Genomic DNA, 14,535 nt, shown 5'->3' on the forward strand with positions numbered 1-14,535 from the left:
CCCTGAGGGGGGCCTTGACGTCCCTGACGGCTCTCCCTTCCACAACAGCATGGACATGTTGGCAGGGTTGAGGTTCTTGATGGTGCTGCCCTCCTCCGACACCACAGACACTGAAAACACTGGACCCACACAAAGACCACCATGACAGGTCAGCTGACACAGAAGCCGCAGACACACAGGCGGCGCCACAGACAGAGGTACAGACCTGTGAGGGTGCCTCCAGCAGGAAACACTGAGTTTGTGTTGTACTCCACCACCAGTTTGACAGGTTTGTTAGGATCGGGGATAATGGTAAGCTTTACGGCTGGACCGTGGATGGGCTTCTTGTTGAAGGACCCTCTGAACTCCAGCGCATACTCCCCCCTGGGAGACCAACAGGGGTTGAACACGGCCCTCCAATAATATATGGTTGCAGGGTCATTACGGCAAGTGGTTAGGAATTATAGGGTTAGGAACTTACTTTGGACCGCTCACATGGTCTACTACGAAACTGGCTTTTCCATCTTTGTCTATCGGTTGTGAATTAACGGGTGACTTCACCTGAAAAACAAAAGACTTCATCACAATTTCTCATCAAGAAGATAAGCTACCCAATAGAGGTCAATATCCCCAATGCTATAGAATCCCCATGTCCCCTTTACATTCGCTGAGGGGAAAGTGGCTGACCTTTAGAGCTGGAGTGGAAGTCTTCAGTGTCACCACAACCCTCTGGTCAGGAGAGGGGTTCCCCCACTCGTCAAACAGCTGGAGGAGGAAGGGCGTCTGGATGCCCTGCTCATTCAGTACCTGCAGGGGCTGAGGTAAAGACGCAACACACGGACGACAGTTAGTTAGGGAGAGAGGACAGCCATGACCAATATGTACCAAAACTCAGTGGTTGCTTCATAAAATGGCAACACTGACGCGGTCAAGAGTGTCTTGGCCCTTAACTTAATGCCCACCTCTTGTGGTCCGTCCACTAGTTTGAGCTGTGCAGGGACCCCAGCCGTCAATTTAATTGTCACATGCTCCGCAAAGTCCCTCCAGGTGAAGTTCAGCTCTCTGATGCCTGGGAACCCAGGGTTGAACCGCACCCCTGTCACTAACATGGAGTGGGTGCTCTCCTGGTTACAACACAACGGCGTAATGGACATTTTGTTTTATGGCGTTTTTCCAATTCACAGACTGTAGCTTTAAGGACAATATGGGATGTTTTGACGCAAATTATACTTTCAGCAAAAATTCTCAATGATAGCATTACAAAATCACTTGGATTTATTCAATGTACCTGCCAGGTAAAGACCAGGGATGCTTTGTCAAGACCCTCGGCATCCACGGCGAGAGAGTCCACACAGGTCGCGGTCAGCATCTGAGTTTTATTACCATACTGGTCTGTAAGCTGTAAGACTGGGAAAGGGGATGACCGGTTTCTCATTTGGAAGGTAATCAAGAAGAAGTGTTTAAATGTGAATTAGGTGTCAAGAGAGTCAACTGTTGATGGCTCCAGACTCACAGATCTTTCCTGATAGGACCTCTCCCATCCTCACGGTCGACTCGCTCAGGGTGGCTTTCATGTGTTTCGGCTCGTCGGGGCGGGGCCTAAAACCAACACATAGCCAATCAAAAACAGGCCCGCCCCGCTGATATGATAAGCGCAATCAGAATTAATTTTGTTGCTACCTCTATAAGCATATTAACATGGTCTACTTTGTATCTTTTCACCATGAGGCAAAAATCTTTGCCTCATCAAAAAAAAAAAGAAAAAAAAAAAAAAAAGAATTGCTTGAGTGCAAGATCTTTCTACCCATGTTTGAGCAGACAACTTACACTATAGTGAAGGAGGTGTCGACAGACACCAGCTCCTCCATGTAGGAGACCTGGTAGAAGTGCTCCTCCTTCACCAGCGTCGGGACAGGCACGTTGGGCAGCTTCCCCTGAGCCAGCTCCTCCACACTCACGTCAGCCGCCCAGTTCACCTGACACAGTCACAACAGACAAACAGGGGAGTCTCAGACAACAGGCTGCTAGAAGCATCAATACTGATCTAATATCCATGTCAACTCTAATGCAGGACTCCTGGGCCCAGTATTCATAAAGCATCTCAGAGGAGGAATGCTGATCTAGAATCAGATGCCCCCTCATTCATATGCTCTAGTCAGCTGTACCTCCATCAAAATGCCAGTATTTGTCCTTCATATTTGTTCTCCGTCTTTTAAACAGTGAGACAATGTTTTCAGCACTTATTTCCATGACTGATCAGAACGTGTTTTCTTATGGCCCTCGGTTGTCCCTCTGCAGCAGACATATGGTGAGCAATATGTTTGGAATGTCAAAGTATCGTGATAATACCGTATTGTGAGGTCCCTGGTCATCCCCAGCCCTAATTCATACATGGTCAGGGTGGTGTCATCATTACCTTGATCCTCCGGGCCATCTCCTCAGACAGAGGGACCACCCTGCCTCTCTCGTCATACAGTCTATAATGGAGGTTCTCCAGGAGGTCCCCTGCAGTCCAGTCTATCTTTTCCTTGTCCCTAAGCACCATGGAGTCCACCAGGCTGTCCTCGTCCTCCTGACTGTACACCTCGAGACGTGACACACGGGTGCTGGGGACAACCCTCAGATCCCTCTGGACTGGAGCTACACTCTTCTGACTCTGATGGGTAAGAAGGGATGAATGAACATGTATCATTTCACTTGACAAAATGTATTCGTGTCATGTTTTTACACTGAAAATATTTAAAAAGCCCCAAATAATATTGGACTGAAAAACAAAACCTTATGAAGCAGTGAAAAAAATGGCAGTGTGCAGGAGCTTCTTTTTTCTATCATTGAGCTCCATGGAGGGGGCGAAATAAGTTGAAAGGAGACGTTAAGAAGTTTGAGGTGAAACAAAGGGGAGGTCTTAATAGATGACAAACAATTACTTACAGGAATATCAAATGTAGCTTTAACCGTCTGGTCTCCCGCAATGTTTTTGAAGGTGATTGGTTTTAGCACCAGGGTCCCGGCTCCTGTGTTACTGCAGTCTACAGCCACCATGGAGGTCGAACCAGGGATCCCCTGCAACTGAGACCCCACAGAAAGATACATACCGCACAAATATTTTATTATTGTCAAGCCAACACGTAGACTTCCAGGACTCAATTTTTTTTTTTTAAACCGCATTCATTCTATTGGGCAACAGTCTCTTTATGCATCTAGAAGGGAAGAGTTACTCCAGAAGGCGGAGGTTGTCTATGTAAGGACATTTTAAAATCAGGCCCAGTGGGCACTGCTGACAAACAGTGAAACATTGTCAAGCAACTCATTGATTTCCAGGACTCAAATATACACAGAGTATACAAAGCATTAGGAACACCTGCTCTTTCCATAACTGACCAGGAGAAAGCTATGATACCTTATTGAGGTCACCTGTTAAATGCACTTCAAACCAGTGTAGATGAAGGGGAGGAGACTGGTTACAGAAGGATTCTTAAGCCTTTGAGTCATGGATGGTGTATACAATGCCTTCAGAAAGTAAATCGGACCCATTGACTTTTCCCACATTTTGTTAGGTTACAGTATTATTCTAACATTGAGGGGGGACTAGTCAATCTACACAAAATACCCCATAATGACAAAGCAAAACAGGGTTAGACATTTTTGCTAACTTATTAAATATAAAACTGAAATATCACATTTACATAAGTACTCAGATCCTTTACTCAGTACTTTGTTGAAGCACCTTTGGCAGTGATTACAGCCGAGTCTTCTTGGGTATGACGCTACAAGCTTGGCACACCTATATTTGGGAAGTTTTTCATTCTATCAAGCTCTGTCAGGTTGGATGGGGAGCGTCGCTGCACAGCTATTTTCAGGTCTCTCCAGAGATGTTCCATCGGGTTCAAGTCCGGGCTCTGGCTGGGCCACAAGGACATTCCGAGACTTGTCCCGAAGCCCCTCCTCTGTTGTCCTGGCTGTGTGCTTAGCATCATTGTCCTGTTGGAAGGTGAACATTCACCCCAGTCTGAGGTCCTGAGTGCTCTGGAGCAGGTTTCCATCAAGGATCTCTGTACTTTGCGCCATTCATCTTTCCCTCAAACCTGACTAGTCACCCAGTCCCTGCCCCTGAAAGAAATCCCCACAGCATGTTGCCACCACCACCATGCTTCACCGTAGGGATGGTGCCAGGTTTCCTCTAGACGTGACCCTTGGCATTCAGGCCAAAGATATCAATCTTTGTTTTATCAGACCAGAGAATCTTGTTTCTCATGGTCAGTCCTTTATGTGCCTTTTGGCAAAATCCAAGGGGGTTGTCATGTGCCTTTTACGGAGGAGTGGCCTCAGTCTGGCCACTATCATAAAGGTCTGATTGGTGGAGTGCTGCAGAGATGGTTGTCCTTCTGACAGTTTTTAACATCTCCACAGAGGAACTCTGGAGCTCCGTCAGAGTAACCATCGGGTTCTTGGTCACCTCCCTGACCAAGGCCCTCCTCCCCTGTTTGCTCAGTTTGGCTGGGCGGCCAAGCTCTAGGAACAGTTTTGGTGGTTCCAAACTTCTTCCAGTTAAGAATGATGGAGGGCCACTGTGTTGTTGGGGGACCTTCAATGCTGCAGACATTTTTCGGTACCCTTCCCCAGATTTGTGCCTCGACACAATCCTGTCGCGGTGCTCTACCGGCAATTCCTTCGACCTCATGGCTTGGTTTTTGCTCTGACATGCACTGTCAACTGTGGGACCTTATATAGACAGGTGTGTGATCTCCAAATAATGTCCAATCAATTGAATTTACCACAGGTGGACTACAATCAAGTTGTAGAAACATTAAGGATGATCAATGGAAACAGGATGCACCGGAGCTAAATTTCGAGTCGCATAACAAAGGGTTTGAATACTTATGTAAATATGGTATTTTTTTATTTTATTTTTATAAAATTGGCTAACATTTCTAAAAATCTGGTTTCACTTTGTCATTATCGGGTATTGTGTGTAACTTGATGAGGGAAAAAAATACTATTTAATCAATTTTAAAGGCTGCAAGATAACAAAATGTGTGTGTGGAATCAATGTGTGGAATCAAGGGGTCGGAATACTTTCCCGGATGCACTGTATACAAAAACGCATTCCTTTCCTGCCATTGGGAAACAGTCGCTTTATGCACTCATTTGGAAGTGAAGAGTGGCTCCAGAAATCTGAGATTGTCTATGGAGGACATTCTATCAGGCCCAGTGGGCACTGTTGGCAAACATTGAACTCCTCTTTATCTTAGTGAGAAAGGAAAGGGATGGAGACATGTGGACCAATGGCGCCACCAGGGTAATACAGCTGCCTCAACTTCAAAGGCTGACACAGCAGTTAAAGCCTTTCCTGAAGGAGGAGACTAATTCCTACACTAAATCCAGCATGATTTAATCTCCAGAACAGCAATGTGTTGATAAATTGAAGCAATTCAGAAGCATGTGCTAATTTATGGGTTGTGATCAGATTTTAAAAGTCACAAAAGTATTCCCGTAGGTGAGATCTGCCTCCTAGAGCCCCCTCACTTGGGAGATGTCCAGATGGTCCATCAGAAGTCCACAAGCCAGATATCATTCATGGATTCTATCCTACGGGTAGATATTCTGGCAAAGAGCTGGATCGTATTCACAAGGAACGCAACGATCAAATAGGGGAGGGACTACTTTGTCCAATAAGAAACACTTGTTTTCCATTGCAAAACATTTTGCTATGGTATGCACTAATGAATACAACTCTGGTAACCTGCTATATGGAGAGTGGCCCTAAATTGCACATCCTCTCTGGGACAGTGACACACCCTCTTACTCAACCCTAAAGAGTTGAAATAGTGCTCTGGCAGAGGGACAAGCCCGCCTCTCCCTTTATATTAGTTTGTTTCCTGAAGAGGGAACGGCTGTTCTACTGGAGCCAGTGGTTTTCATTAGCCAACTGCTGAGAAACTTGGAGGCAGAACTAGTACACACAGCTCCCGCAGGCCCAAGTCTGACAACATTCTCAGGGTGCTCGTTTTGGCCTTACGAGAACTTGATGCTACTTGGTGCCTTTGAAGACATCAAAATGCCTATTGTACTTCATTATTAAGAAGTGGACTTTAGTAAAAAAACATTCAAATGTATGAGCATGGAAACACCAAACACTAGATGGAACTTTAGATTTCAGAAAATGTTTAACTGAACTGGAAGAAGTCATAGGCATGCCAAATTAGTGATGGGGATAGAAATTGCAGTTGTGTAATTCCTCTGCTTTTGACTTGAGTATATACCTCCAGAGTCAGGGTCTAATCTGATTTTACCTGGCAGCTGATGATCAGTTTGGGGTGAGCTGTGACGTTTCCTGCTACGTCATGGACCTCCACATCAAAGCTAACCGAAGTTCCATTCTCCACAGTGATTGGATCCTCTTGTTTCACTTTCAGTGAATCTGGGTTACCTGTAAAAAACACACATTCAGCTGACACACTACTATGGAATGTCCTTTACATGTACACTGAACACATTGAGCTCCAAAAGTATTGGGACAGTGACATGTTTTGTTGTTTTGGCTCTCTACTCCAGCACTTTGGATTTTAAATTATACAATGGGAGGTTACTACGTGAGACTAAAAGTGCAGACAGTCAGCTTTAATTTGAGGGCATTTTCATCAATTGCAGCACTTTCTGTGCCTAGTCCCCCCCAACAGTATCGGGACAAATTCATTTCTGTATTAAAGTAGTTAAAGGTTTAGTATTTGGTCCCATATTCCAAGCATGCAATGACTTCATCAAGCTTGTGACTCCACACATTTATTGGATGTATTTGCAGTTTTGTTTTGAGTGTGCTTCAGATTATTTTGTACTAAATAGAATAAATAAATAAATGACAATAATGTAGTCATTTTGGAGTCACTTTTATTGTAAATAAGAATACGTTTCTAAAGACTTCTACATTAATGTGGATGTTACCATGATTATGGAGAAAGTTAGACAAATAAACTCAGCAAATAAAGAAATGTCCCTTTTTCAGGACACTGTCTCTCAAAGATAATTTGTAAAAATCCAAATAACTTCACAGATCTTCATTGTAAAGGGTTTAAAATAAGACAGCACTACAGGGAGACAGGATGGACAGCTGATCATCCGATCGTCCTCGCAGTGGCAGACCACGTGTAACATCTGCACAGGATCGGTACATCCGAACATCTCACCTGCGGTATAGGATGGCAACAACAACCGCCAGAGTTACACCAGGAACGCACAATCCCTCCATCAGTGCTCAGACTGTCCGCAATAGGCTGAGAGAGGCTGGAATGAGGGCTTGTAGGCCTGTTGGTAGGCAGGTCTTCACCAGACATCACCGTGGGTTTGTACCCAGACAGGGCTGGCAAAAAGTGCTCTTCACTGACGAGTTGCGGTTTTATCTCACCAGGGGTGATGGTCGGATTCGCGTTTATCGTCGAAGGAATGAGCGTTACACCGAGGCCTGTACTCTGGAGCGGGATCGATTTGGAGGTGGAGGGTCCGTCATGGTCTGGGACGGTGTGTCACAGCATCATAGGACTGAGTTTGTTGTCATTGCAGGCAATCTCAACGCTGTGCGTTACAGGGAAGACATCCTCCTCCCTCATGTGGTACCCTTCCTGCAGGCTCATCCTGACATGACCCTCCAGCATGACAATGCCACCAGCCATACTGCTTATTCTGTGCGTGATTTCCTGCAAGACAGGAATGTCAGTGTTCTGCCATGATCTCAATCCCATTGAGCACGTCTGGGACCTGTTGGATCGGAAGAGTGAGGGCTAGGCCCATTCCCCAGAAATGTCTGGAAATTTGCAGGTGCCTTGATGGAAGAGTGGGGTAACATCTCACAGCAAGCACTGGCAAATCTGGTGCAGTCCATGAGGAGGAGATGCACTGCAGTACTTAATGCAGCCGATGGTCACACCAGATACGGACTGTTACTTTTGATTTTTACCCCCCCTTTGTTCAGGAACACATTATTCCATTTCTGTTAGTCACATGTCTGTGGAAATTGTTCAGTTTATGTCTCAGTTGTTGAATCATGTCATGTTCATACAAACATTTACACATGTTAAGTTTGCTGAAAATAAATGCAGTTGACAGTGAGAGGACGTTTCTTTTTTTGCTGAGACATGCTAACCTCTCACCATCACAGTAACAGGGGAGGGTATGATACGTACGTCTAACTTCCTCACTCATCATTCCCTCAGATTAAAAAGGAGTCTGCACTTTAACCTCAGTCATTGTGTCATTTAAAAAGTGCAGGAGTACAAATATGTCACTGTCCAAATACATTTGGAGGTGACTGTATATACAGTGCTGCTTGTAAAACTGTTTGGACTACATATATGTTTTATAAGTCCTAAAGGGTGGTTAATGTGTTTTGTTATCCCATGTTGTCACCCTAACTAGCCCTCAAGCATATGCAACTGTCACCAGGCAAACCAGGCATCTACCGACAAACCCCCCCCCCATTAAAGAGGATATTTCTTCTCAAAGCAGAGCAGCAGACCCCCCCCCCAAGTTGTTGCCGTAAATCACAGGTTGTTAAAACAGAGTTTGAATGCAATTTAGCTTTTTTTTATGCAAATGGTCCATTCGCTGTTTACCAAGTTAACAAGTATTTTTCTCTGAATACCCAGGAGCACAAACATTCTTTAATTTGTGACTTCAAGTTAAATCAATCACTTTACCAGGGAGAAGGCTGATCTTCAGAGTCTGCGAGTCCTGTTTGAGGCCAGGCAGTACCACTTTCAAGTCGTGCGTCTGCCGAGATAAAAATAAGACCCATATATTTCACACATTACTTGGGGACGTAATTTGAGAAAGCTTTCAGTCGAGTGTCTGTTTCTTTGAGGTTCATCTGGATAGAGGTAAAGTGAGAGCCCTGCAGCCCTGGAAACCAGCGGGTCTCTGACCTTGCTCTGGTAGTGCTGCACCGCCCCCCTGGCTCTGACGCCTCGGATGGTCAAAATGGTCCCCCTAGCGGTCACCCCCTCGTAACTCACTTCCAGGGCACTGAAACACAGTAAGAACCACCAGCTTAACAGCGAGGAGCTGACTGACAGACTCCGGGGCTGAGCCCTGCAGGGAAACGTCTTTATTACACAGTCAACACACACAGAGGGGATGTGCAAACAGAAAATAAAAACACCTATCAATCAATGAATCAGCGCATTTAATTAATAGCTTTAGAAAATTATTTGGAAATACTCCGCACAGACACAAAACAAAACATCTCAAACATGACAATGTGTTTAACTATTTTTATGTGTAACCTACCTGCATTCCAGGAGGGGCTTGAGGTTGGGAGGGGGGCGAGCAGGGTGACCGTATTCATCCAGCAGCTCCAGTGGGATGTGGAAAGGCACCCCCACATGGAGCAGGGTGTTCACTGTGCCCACCACAAACCTCTCTGCACTGCCCTCTAGGAGAGGAGAGAGAAAAGAGAGGAAACAGTTGTTTAGGAGATGGATCTGATTGCTACTGGAGATGCATATAATGTATATGTGTGGCAGTCTGATTTCAGAAATTAACTTACCAGTAATGGAGAAGTCCAGTGTGTGGTTGGGAAGCCGATTCCCAGCCCAGACGGTAGCGTTGCTCTCATTGACATTGAGTATTGTGTTCAGGTGCAGAGTGTACTTCCCCAGCTTGTTCAGGTTCTCTGTACAGGGAATCACATTTATTTAAAAAGCCCTTTTTACATTGGCAGATGTCCTAAAGAGCTTATAGGAGATACCGAGCCTAAAACACCAAACAGCAAGAAATGCAGATGCAGAAGCAACACTGATAAGCCTCCGGAGAGTCAGACATTATGACAAACACTAAATCACTAGCTAGTAACAAAAACAGAGGAGCGGAAACTAAAATCATTACAATAAAGTAAATTATTAAAATAAAACAATTACCCATGGTTCTGAACCAGAATGCCCACTTGGCCGAATGTGCTGCAATGTGAGAGTTGGTCTCCACATCACCATTAGGTGCTAGGGAGGTAGAGAGAAAACTATTTATGACACGGTATACACACACTAGCCGTTGAAACAGTCCGCCAAAAATATACAATTGAAGTCGGAAGTTTACATACACTTAGGTTGGAGCCATTAACACTCGTTTCACAACCACTCCAAAAATGTCTTGTTAACAAACTATAGTTTTGATAAGTCGGTTAGGACATCTACTTTGTGCATGACACAAGTCATTTTTCCAACAATTGTTTACAGACAGATTATTTCACCGCATTACAATTCCAGTAGGTCAAAAATTTACATACACTAAGTTGATTGTGCCTTTAAACGGCTTGGAAAATTCCAGAAATTGATGTCAATTAGCCTATCAGAAGCTTCTAAAGCCATGACATCATTTGAGTCAATTGGAGGTGTACCTGTGGATGCATTTCAAGGCCTACCTTCAAACTCAGTGCCACTTTGTTTGACATCATAGGACAATCAAAAGAAAATCAGCCAAGACATCAGAAAATAAATTGTAGACCTCCACAAGTCTGGTTCATCCTTGGGAGCAATTTCCAAACGCTTGAAGGTACCACGTTCATCTGTACAAACAATAGTACGCAAGTATAAACACCATGGGACCACACAGCAGTCATACTGCTCAGGAAGGAGACGCGTTCTGTCTCCTAGAGATGAACGTACCTTGGTGCGAAAAGTGCAAATCAATCCCAGAACAACTGCAAAGGACCTTGTGAAGATGCTGGAGGAAACAGGTACAGAAGTATCTATATCCACAGTAAAACAAGTCCAATATCAACATAACCTGAAAGGCCGCTCAGCAAGGAAGAAGCCACTGCTCCAAAACCGCCATAAAAAAGCCAGACTACGGTTTGCAACAGCACATGGGGACAAAGATCGTACATTTTGGATGAATGTCCTCTGGCCTGATGAAACAAAAATATAACTGTTTGGCCATAATGACCACCGTTATGTTTGGAGGAAAAAGGGGGAGGCTTGCAAGCCTGAAGAACACCATTCCAACTGTGAAGTACGGGTGTGGCAGCATCATGTTGTGGGGGTGCTTTGCTGCAGGAGGGACTGGTGCACTTCACAAAATAGATGGCTTCATGACGAAGGAAAATTATGTGGATAGATTGAAGCAACATCTCAAGACATCAGTCAGGAAGTTAAAGCTTGGTCGCAAATGGGTCTTCCAAATGTACAATGACCCCAAGCATACTTCCAAAGTTGTGGCAAAATTGCTATAAGGACAACAAAGTCAAGGTATTGGCGTGGCCATCACAAAGCCCTGACCTCAATCCTATAGAAACTTTGTGGGCAGAACTGAAAAAGTGTATGCGAGCAAGGAGGCCTACAAACCTGACTCAGTTACACTAGCTCTGTCAGAAGGAATGGGCCAAAATTCACCCAACTTATTGTGGGAAGCTTGTGGAAGGGTACCAAAAACATTTGACCCAAGTTAAACCATTTTTAAGGCAATGCTACCAAATACTAATTGAGTGTATGTAGATGTCTGACCCACTGAGAATGTGATGAAAGAAATAAAAAGCTGAAATAAATCACTCTCTACTATTATTCTGACATTTCACATTCTTAAGATAAATTGGTGATCCTAAATAACCTAAGACAGGGAATCTTTACTAGGATTAAATGTCAGTAATTGTGAAAACTGAGTTTAAATGTATTTGGCTAAGGTGTATGTAAACTTCCAACTTCAACTGTAACAGCAGCAATCATTCTTACGATTCAGATCAACTCACAATGCCAAACAACTTTTAGTTCGATCGAAAGTGCTTTCCGTGTTGTGTTTTGCATGGCTGATGGTATCCTGGATATTGACTCTCCTTTCTTGTTGAGAATTTCCACATGGAGAGGTCCTGCAAGGAATGAAAAGGAGATCAGTCACTCACAAAGATGTGCATACTTAGGATACAGTATCAAACACACTTGGCAGATAGCACGGAACAACTGTGTAAGGTGCAGAGCGTCCGTCTCTGTACCTAGTGGAGTGCCTGCTGGCCGAACATCGTTCTGGGTCCAGGGGTTGCCCTCTGGCCAGGTCACTTTTAGCTTGTCTGGGAGTCTGGGGCAAAAACGGGACAATGTTACATCATAAACCCATGAACCACTGGGGCATAATGAACACATTCATGTACGTTGGGAATAAAATCCAAAATGGTTCCCTCACTTGGCTAGTTCGTCATCAATGCTCTTCTTGATGGCTGCATTGGTAATCACCCTGTCGATTTTGGAGATGGGTATTGTCTTGATGTCATCGTACAGCGCCTTTGGTTCCTATGGGAACCGATACAAAAACAGATGATTTTGCAGCCAAAATCATGCAATTGCATATGTTAAGACAATGGGGGTTCTTTAGGATAATAGTGTGTAGAACAAAGTGTCACTACTATGATTTTGTCTGACGTCTTACCATGGCCACCTGCACCTGCCCTCCTGTGGCGTAGACATCTCCCTCGTGATCGCCATACAGTAGGAACTGAATAACGGAGCCAAAGAAGATGGGCTGTGTTTTCTGAGACTTCACCTTGAAGGAAATGCAGTGAGAACAGACTTTAGAGATCGACACGAGCTACTTAATTATCTGACTGTATTTAAAGACGCCTAAACAAGAAAACGAATTAACACTTCAAACCACAGCGACCAAACAGTTCTGTCTCAATCTTTCCTGAATTCCTTACAATGTCTCTCCTCACCTCCTTCCCAGAACACATTGGAGAAGGTTGAGGGGAGGAACCTTGAACTTTTTCCTCCAATGTGGTGGTGGAGAAGGAGCCAATGAGAGAGGATGCAAGGAATCATGGAAAGACAAATTGAGATTGAACCAGGCTCTACCGTCTTTGGAAGAGGATGCTCACGTATTGACCAGCTTTGTACGCTCTACCGTCCCACTCGATGGAGGAGAAGGTAGCCCAAGGAGATTGCATCTTCTTTGTGGTCACGTCTGTTCGTGTGATGGTTCTCTTGAAGCCTCTGAACTTTACTTGCTTGTCCCACTTCTCGTGGCAGGTCTTCAGCCACTGGTGAAACTCCTTATGGATTTTAACCCTTTGTTCCTGGGAGGGGAAATGACATGCATCAGTAACACAGCAATTTTTTTTATACTAAATGTTCAACATCATAGTGGTAATTCAGTAATACTGTTATCACATTTGTCTAATATGGGTGTTAAGATGTCCAGCTCTGAGGCTTAAATATGCTATAATATTTTCTTCCACCCAAGAGGACTGAGGTTTGCTAGTGATAGAACATAAACATCAGACAAAAGGAAGCTACCTGGCCATTGACAATGCGGGTGAATAAGGTCTCCTTATTCTTTAGCTGCAGCTCCAGGTCCATGAAAGTGAGCTTATTGGTGCTGACCTGGAACCTGTCATTGGTGAACAGCACCCCTGAGAACCTGCTGTAACACTCTGCAGGCACTGTCCCTGTCTTCTTTGGCCATGCGCACCAATCAAACCTGAAACACGACGAACACAGAATTCAAACATTAACCCTTTTTTTGTTAAAGTATACATTACTGAAGAAAAATTTATTATTAAAATAGCATTTTGAAAGTCTTTACTCGGATACAGTGGTGTATGGGATGAGACGTCCATTCCAAAAACACTCAAATATGGGCCTCTTCCCCCTGGCCTGGTTCAGGACGATACTGTCATCATCCTCTTCCGTAGCTGGTGAATATTATAGAGGGAACAGAATGCAATCAGACTTTTGCTGAACTCAAAGATGAGATCACATGGGCTTTACAAGAAAATGTTCATTTCAGATGCCATAATATCTCAGTACGTTATGACACTTCTATCAGTGGTTATCAAACTAGGGGTCACCTGATATGAAAATGGGGCCGCGAGAGGATGTTCTAAATCCTGAGACAAAATAAAATAAAAAAAACGGTACCTGACTAAAAAGTATATTTGTTGACCGAGTCATCTGTTCTTTCAACCAATTGTATTTTTACACAAACACACAAGTTTTGGGTCACTTAGAAATGTCCATGTTTTGTCAATTTTTGTCCATTGAAATAATATCAAATTGATCAGAAATACAGTGCAGACATTGTTATAGTTGTACATTTTTAATGGAATATCTACATAGGCGTACAGAGGCCCATTATCAGCAACCATCACTCGGCACGTTGTGTTAGCCTTTTAAAATTAATAACTTGGATTAGCTAATTGATCATTAGAAAACCGTTTTTCAATTATGTTACCACAGCTGAAAACTGTCCTTCTGATTAAAGAAGCAATAAAACTGGCCTTCTTTAGACTAATTGAGTATCTGGAGCATCAGCATTTGTGGGTTCGATTACAGGCTCAATATGGCCACAAACAAAGAAGTTTCTTCTGAAACTCGTCAGTCTATTCTTGTTCTGAGAAATAAAGGCTATTCCATGCGAGAACTTGCCAAGAAACTGAAGATCTCGTACAACGCTTTGCACTACTCCCTTCACAGAAAAAGTGCAAACTGGCTCTAACTAGAATAGAAAGAGTGGGAGGCCCCGGTGCACAACTGAGCAAGAGGACAAGTGCATTAGAGTGTCTAGTTTGAGAAACAGACACCTCAC

At 44.0% G+C, this 14,535-nt stretch overlaps 1 protein-coding gene across 1 annotated transcript in view; it reads right to left on the bottom strand.

Annotated features, from left to right (window-relative positions):
• Nucleotides 1–14,535, bottom strand: part of smchd1 (structural maintenance of chromosomes flexible hinge domain containing 1) — a 39,830-nt gene that overhangs the window by 12,243 nt on the left and 13,052 nt on the right. The window contains exons 11-33 of the mRNA XM_036944232.1: nucleotides 13,534–13,642; nucleotides 13,245–13,428; nucleotides 12,827–13,024; nucleotides 12,382–12,495; nucleotides 12,139–12,245; nucleotides 11,951–12,033; nucleotides 11,711–11,827; nucleotides 9,888–9,965; nucleotides 9,518–9,643; nucleotides 9,259–9,403; nucleotides 8,895–8,994; nucleotides 8,670–8,742; nucleotides 6,273–6,409; nucleotides 2,911–3,048; nucleotides 2,396–2,635; nucleotides 1,807–1,955; nucleotides 1,493–1,578; nucleotides 1,268–1,386; nucleotides 942–1,103; nucleotides 667–795; nucleotides 461–540; nucleotides 206–363; nucleotides 1–119 (exon numbers count right to left, since the gene is read on the bottom strand). Of these exons, the coding sequence (XP_036800127.1) occupies nucleotides 1–119; nucleotides 206–363; nucleotides 461–540; nucleotides 667–795; nucleotides 942–1,103; nucleotides 1,268–1,386; nucleotides 1,493–1,578; nucleotides 1,807–1,955; nucleotides 2,396–2,635; nucleotides 2,911–3,048; nucleotides 6,273–6,409; nucleotides 8,670–8,742; nucleotides 8,895–8,994; nucleotides 9,259–9,403; nucleotides 9,518–9,643; nucleotides 9,888–9,965; nucleotides 11,711–11,827; nucleotides 11,951–12,033; nucleotides 12,139–12,245; nucleotides 12,382–12,495; nucleotides 12,827–13,024; nucleotides 13,245–13,428; nucleotides 13,534–13,642 (2,951 nt within the window). The remainder of the gene's footprint in view (nucleotides 120–205; nucleotides 364–460; nucleotides 541–666; nucleotides 796–941; nucleotides 1,104–1,267; nucleotides 1,387–1,492; nucleotides 1,579–1,806; nucleotides 1,956–2,395; nucleotides 2,636–2,910; nucleotides 3,049–6,272; nucleotides 6,410–8,669; nucleotides 8,743–8,894; nucleotides 8,995–9,258; nucleotides 9,404–9,517; nucleotides 9,644–9,887; nucleotides 9,966–11,710; nucleotides 11,828–11,950; nucleotides 12,034–12,138; nucleotides 12,246–12,381; nucleotides 12,496–12,826; nucleotides 13,025–13,244; nucleotides 13,429–13,533; nucleotides 13,643–14,535) is intronic.

The sequence above is a fragment of the Oncorhynchus mykiss genome, chromosome 15, assembly GCF_013265735.2.
Source record: "Oncorhynchus mykiss isolate Arlee chromosome 15, USDA_OmykA_1.1, whole genome shotgun sequence".
Taxonomy (NCBI): domain Eukaryota; kingdom Metazoa; phylum Chordata; class Actinopteri; order Salmoniformes; family Salmonidae; genus Oncorhynchus; species Oncorhynchus mykiss.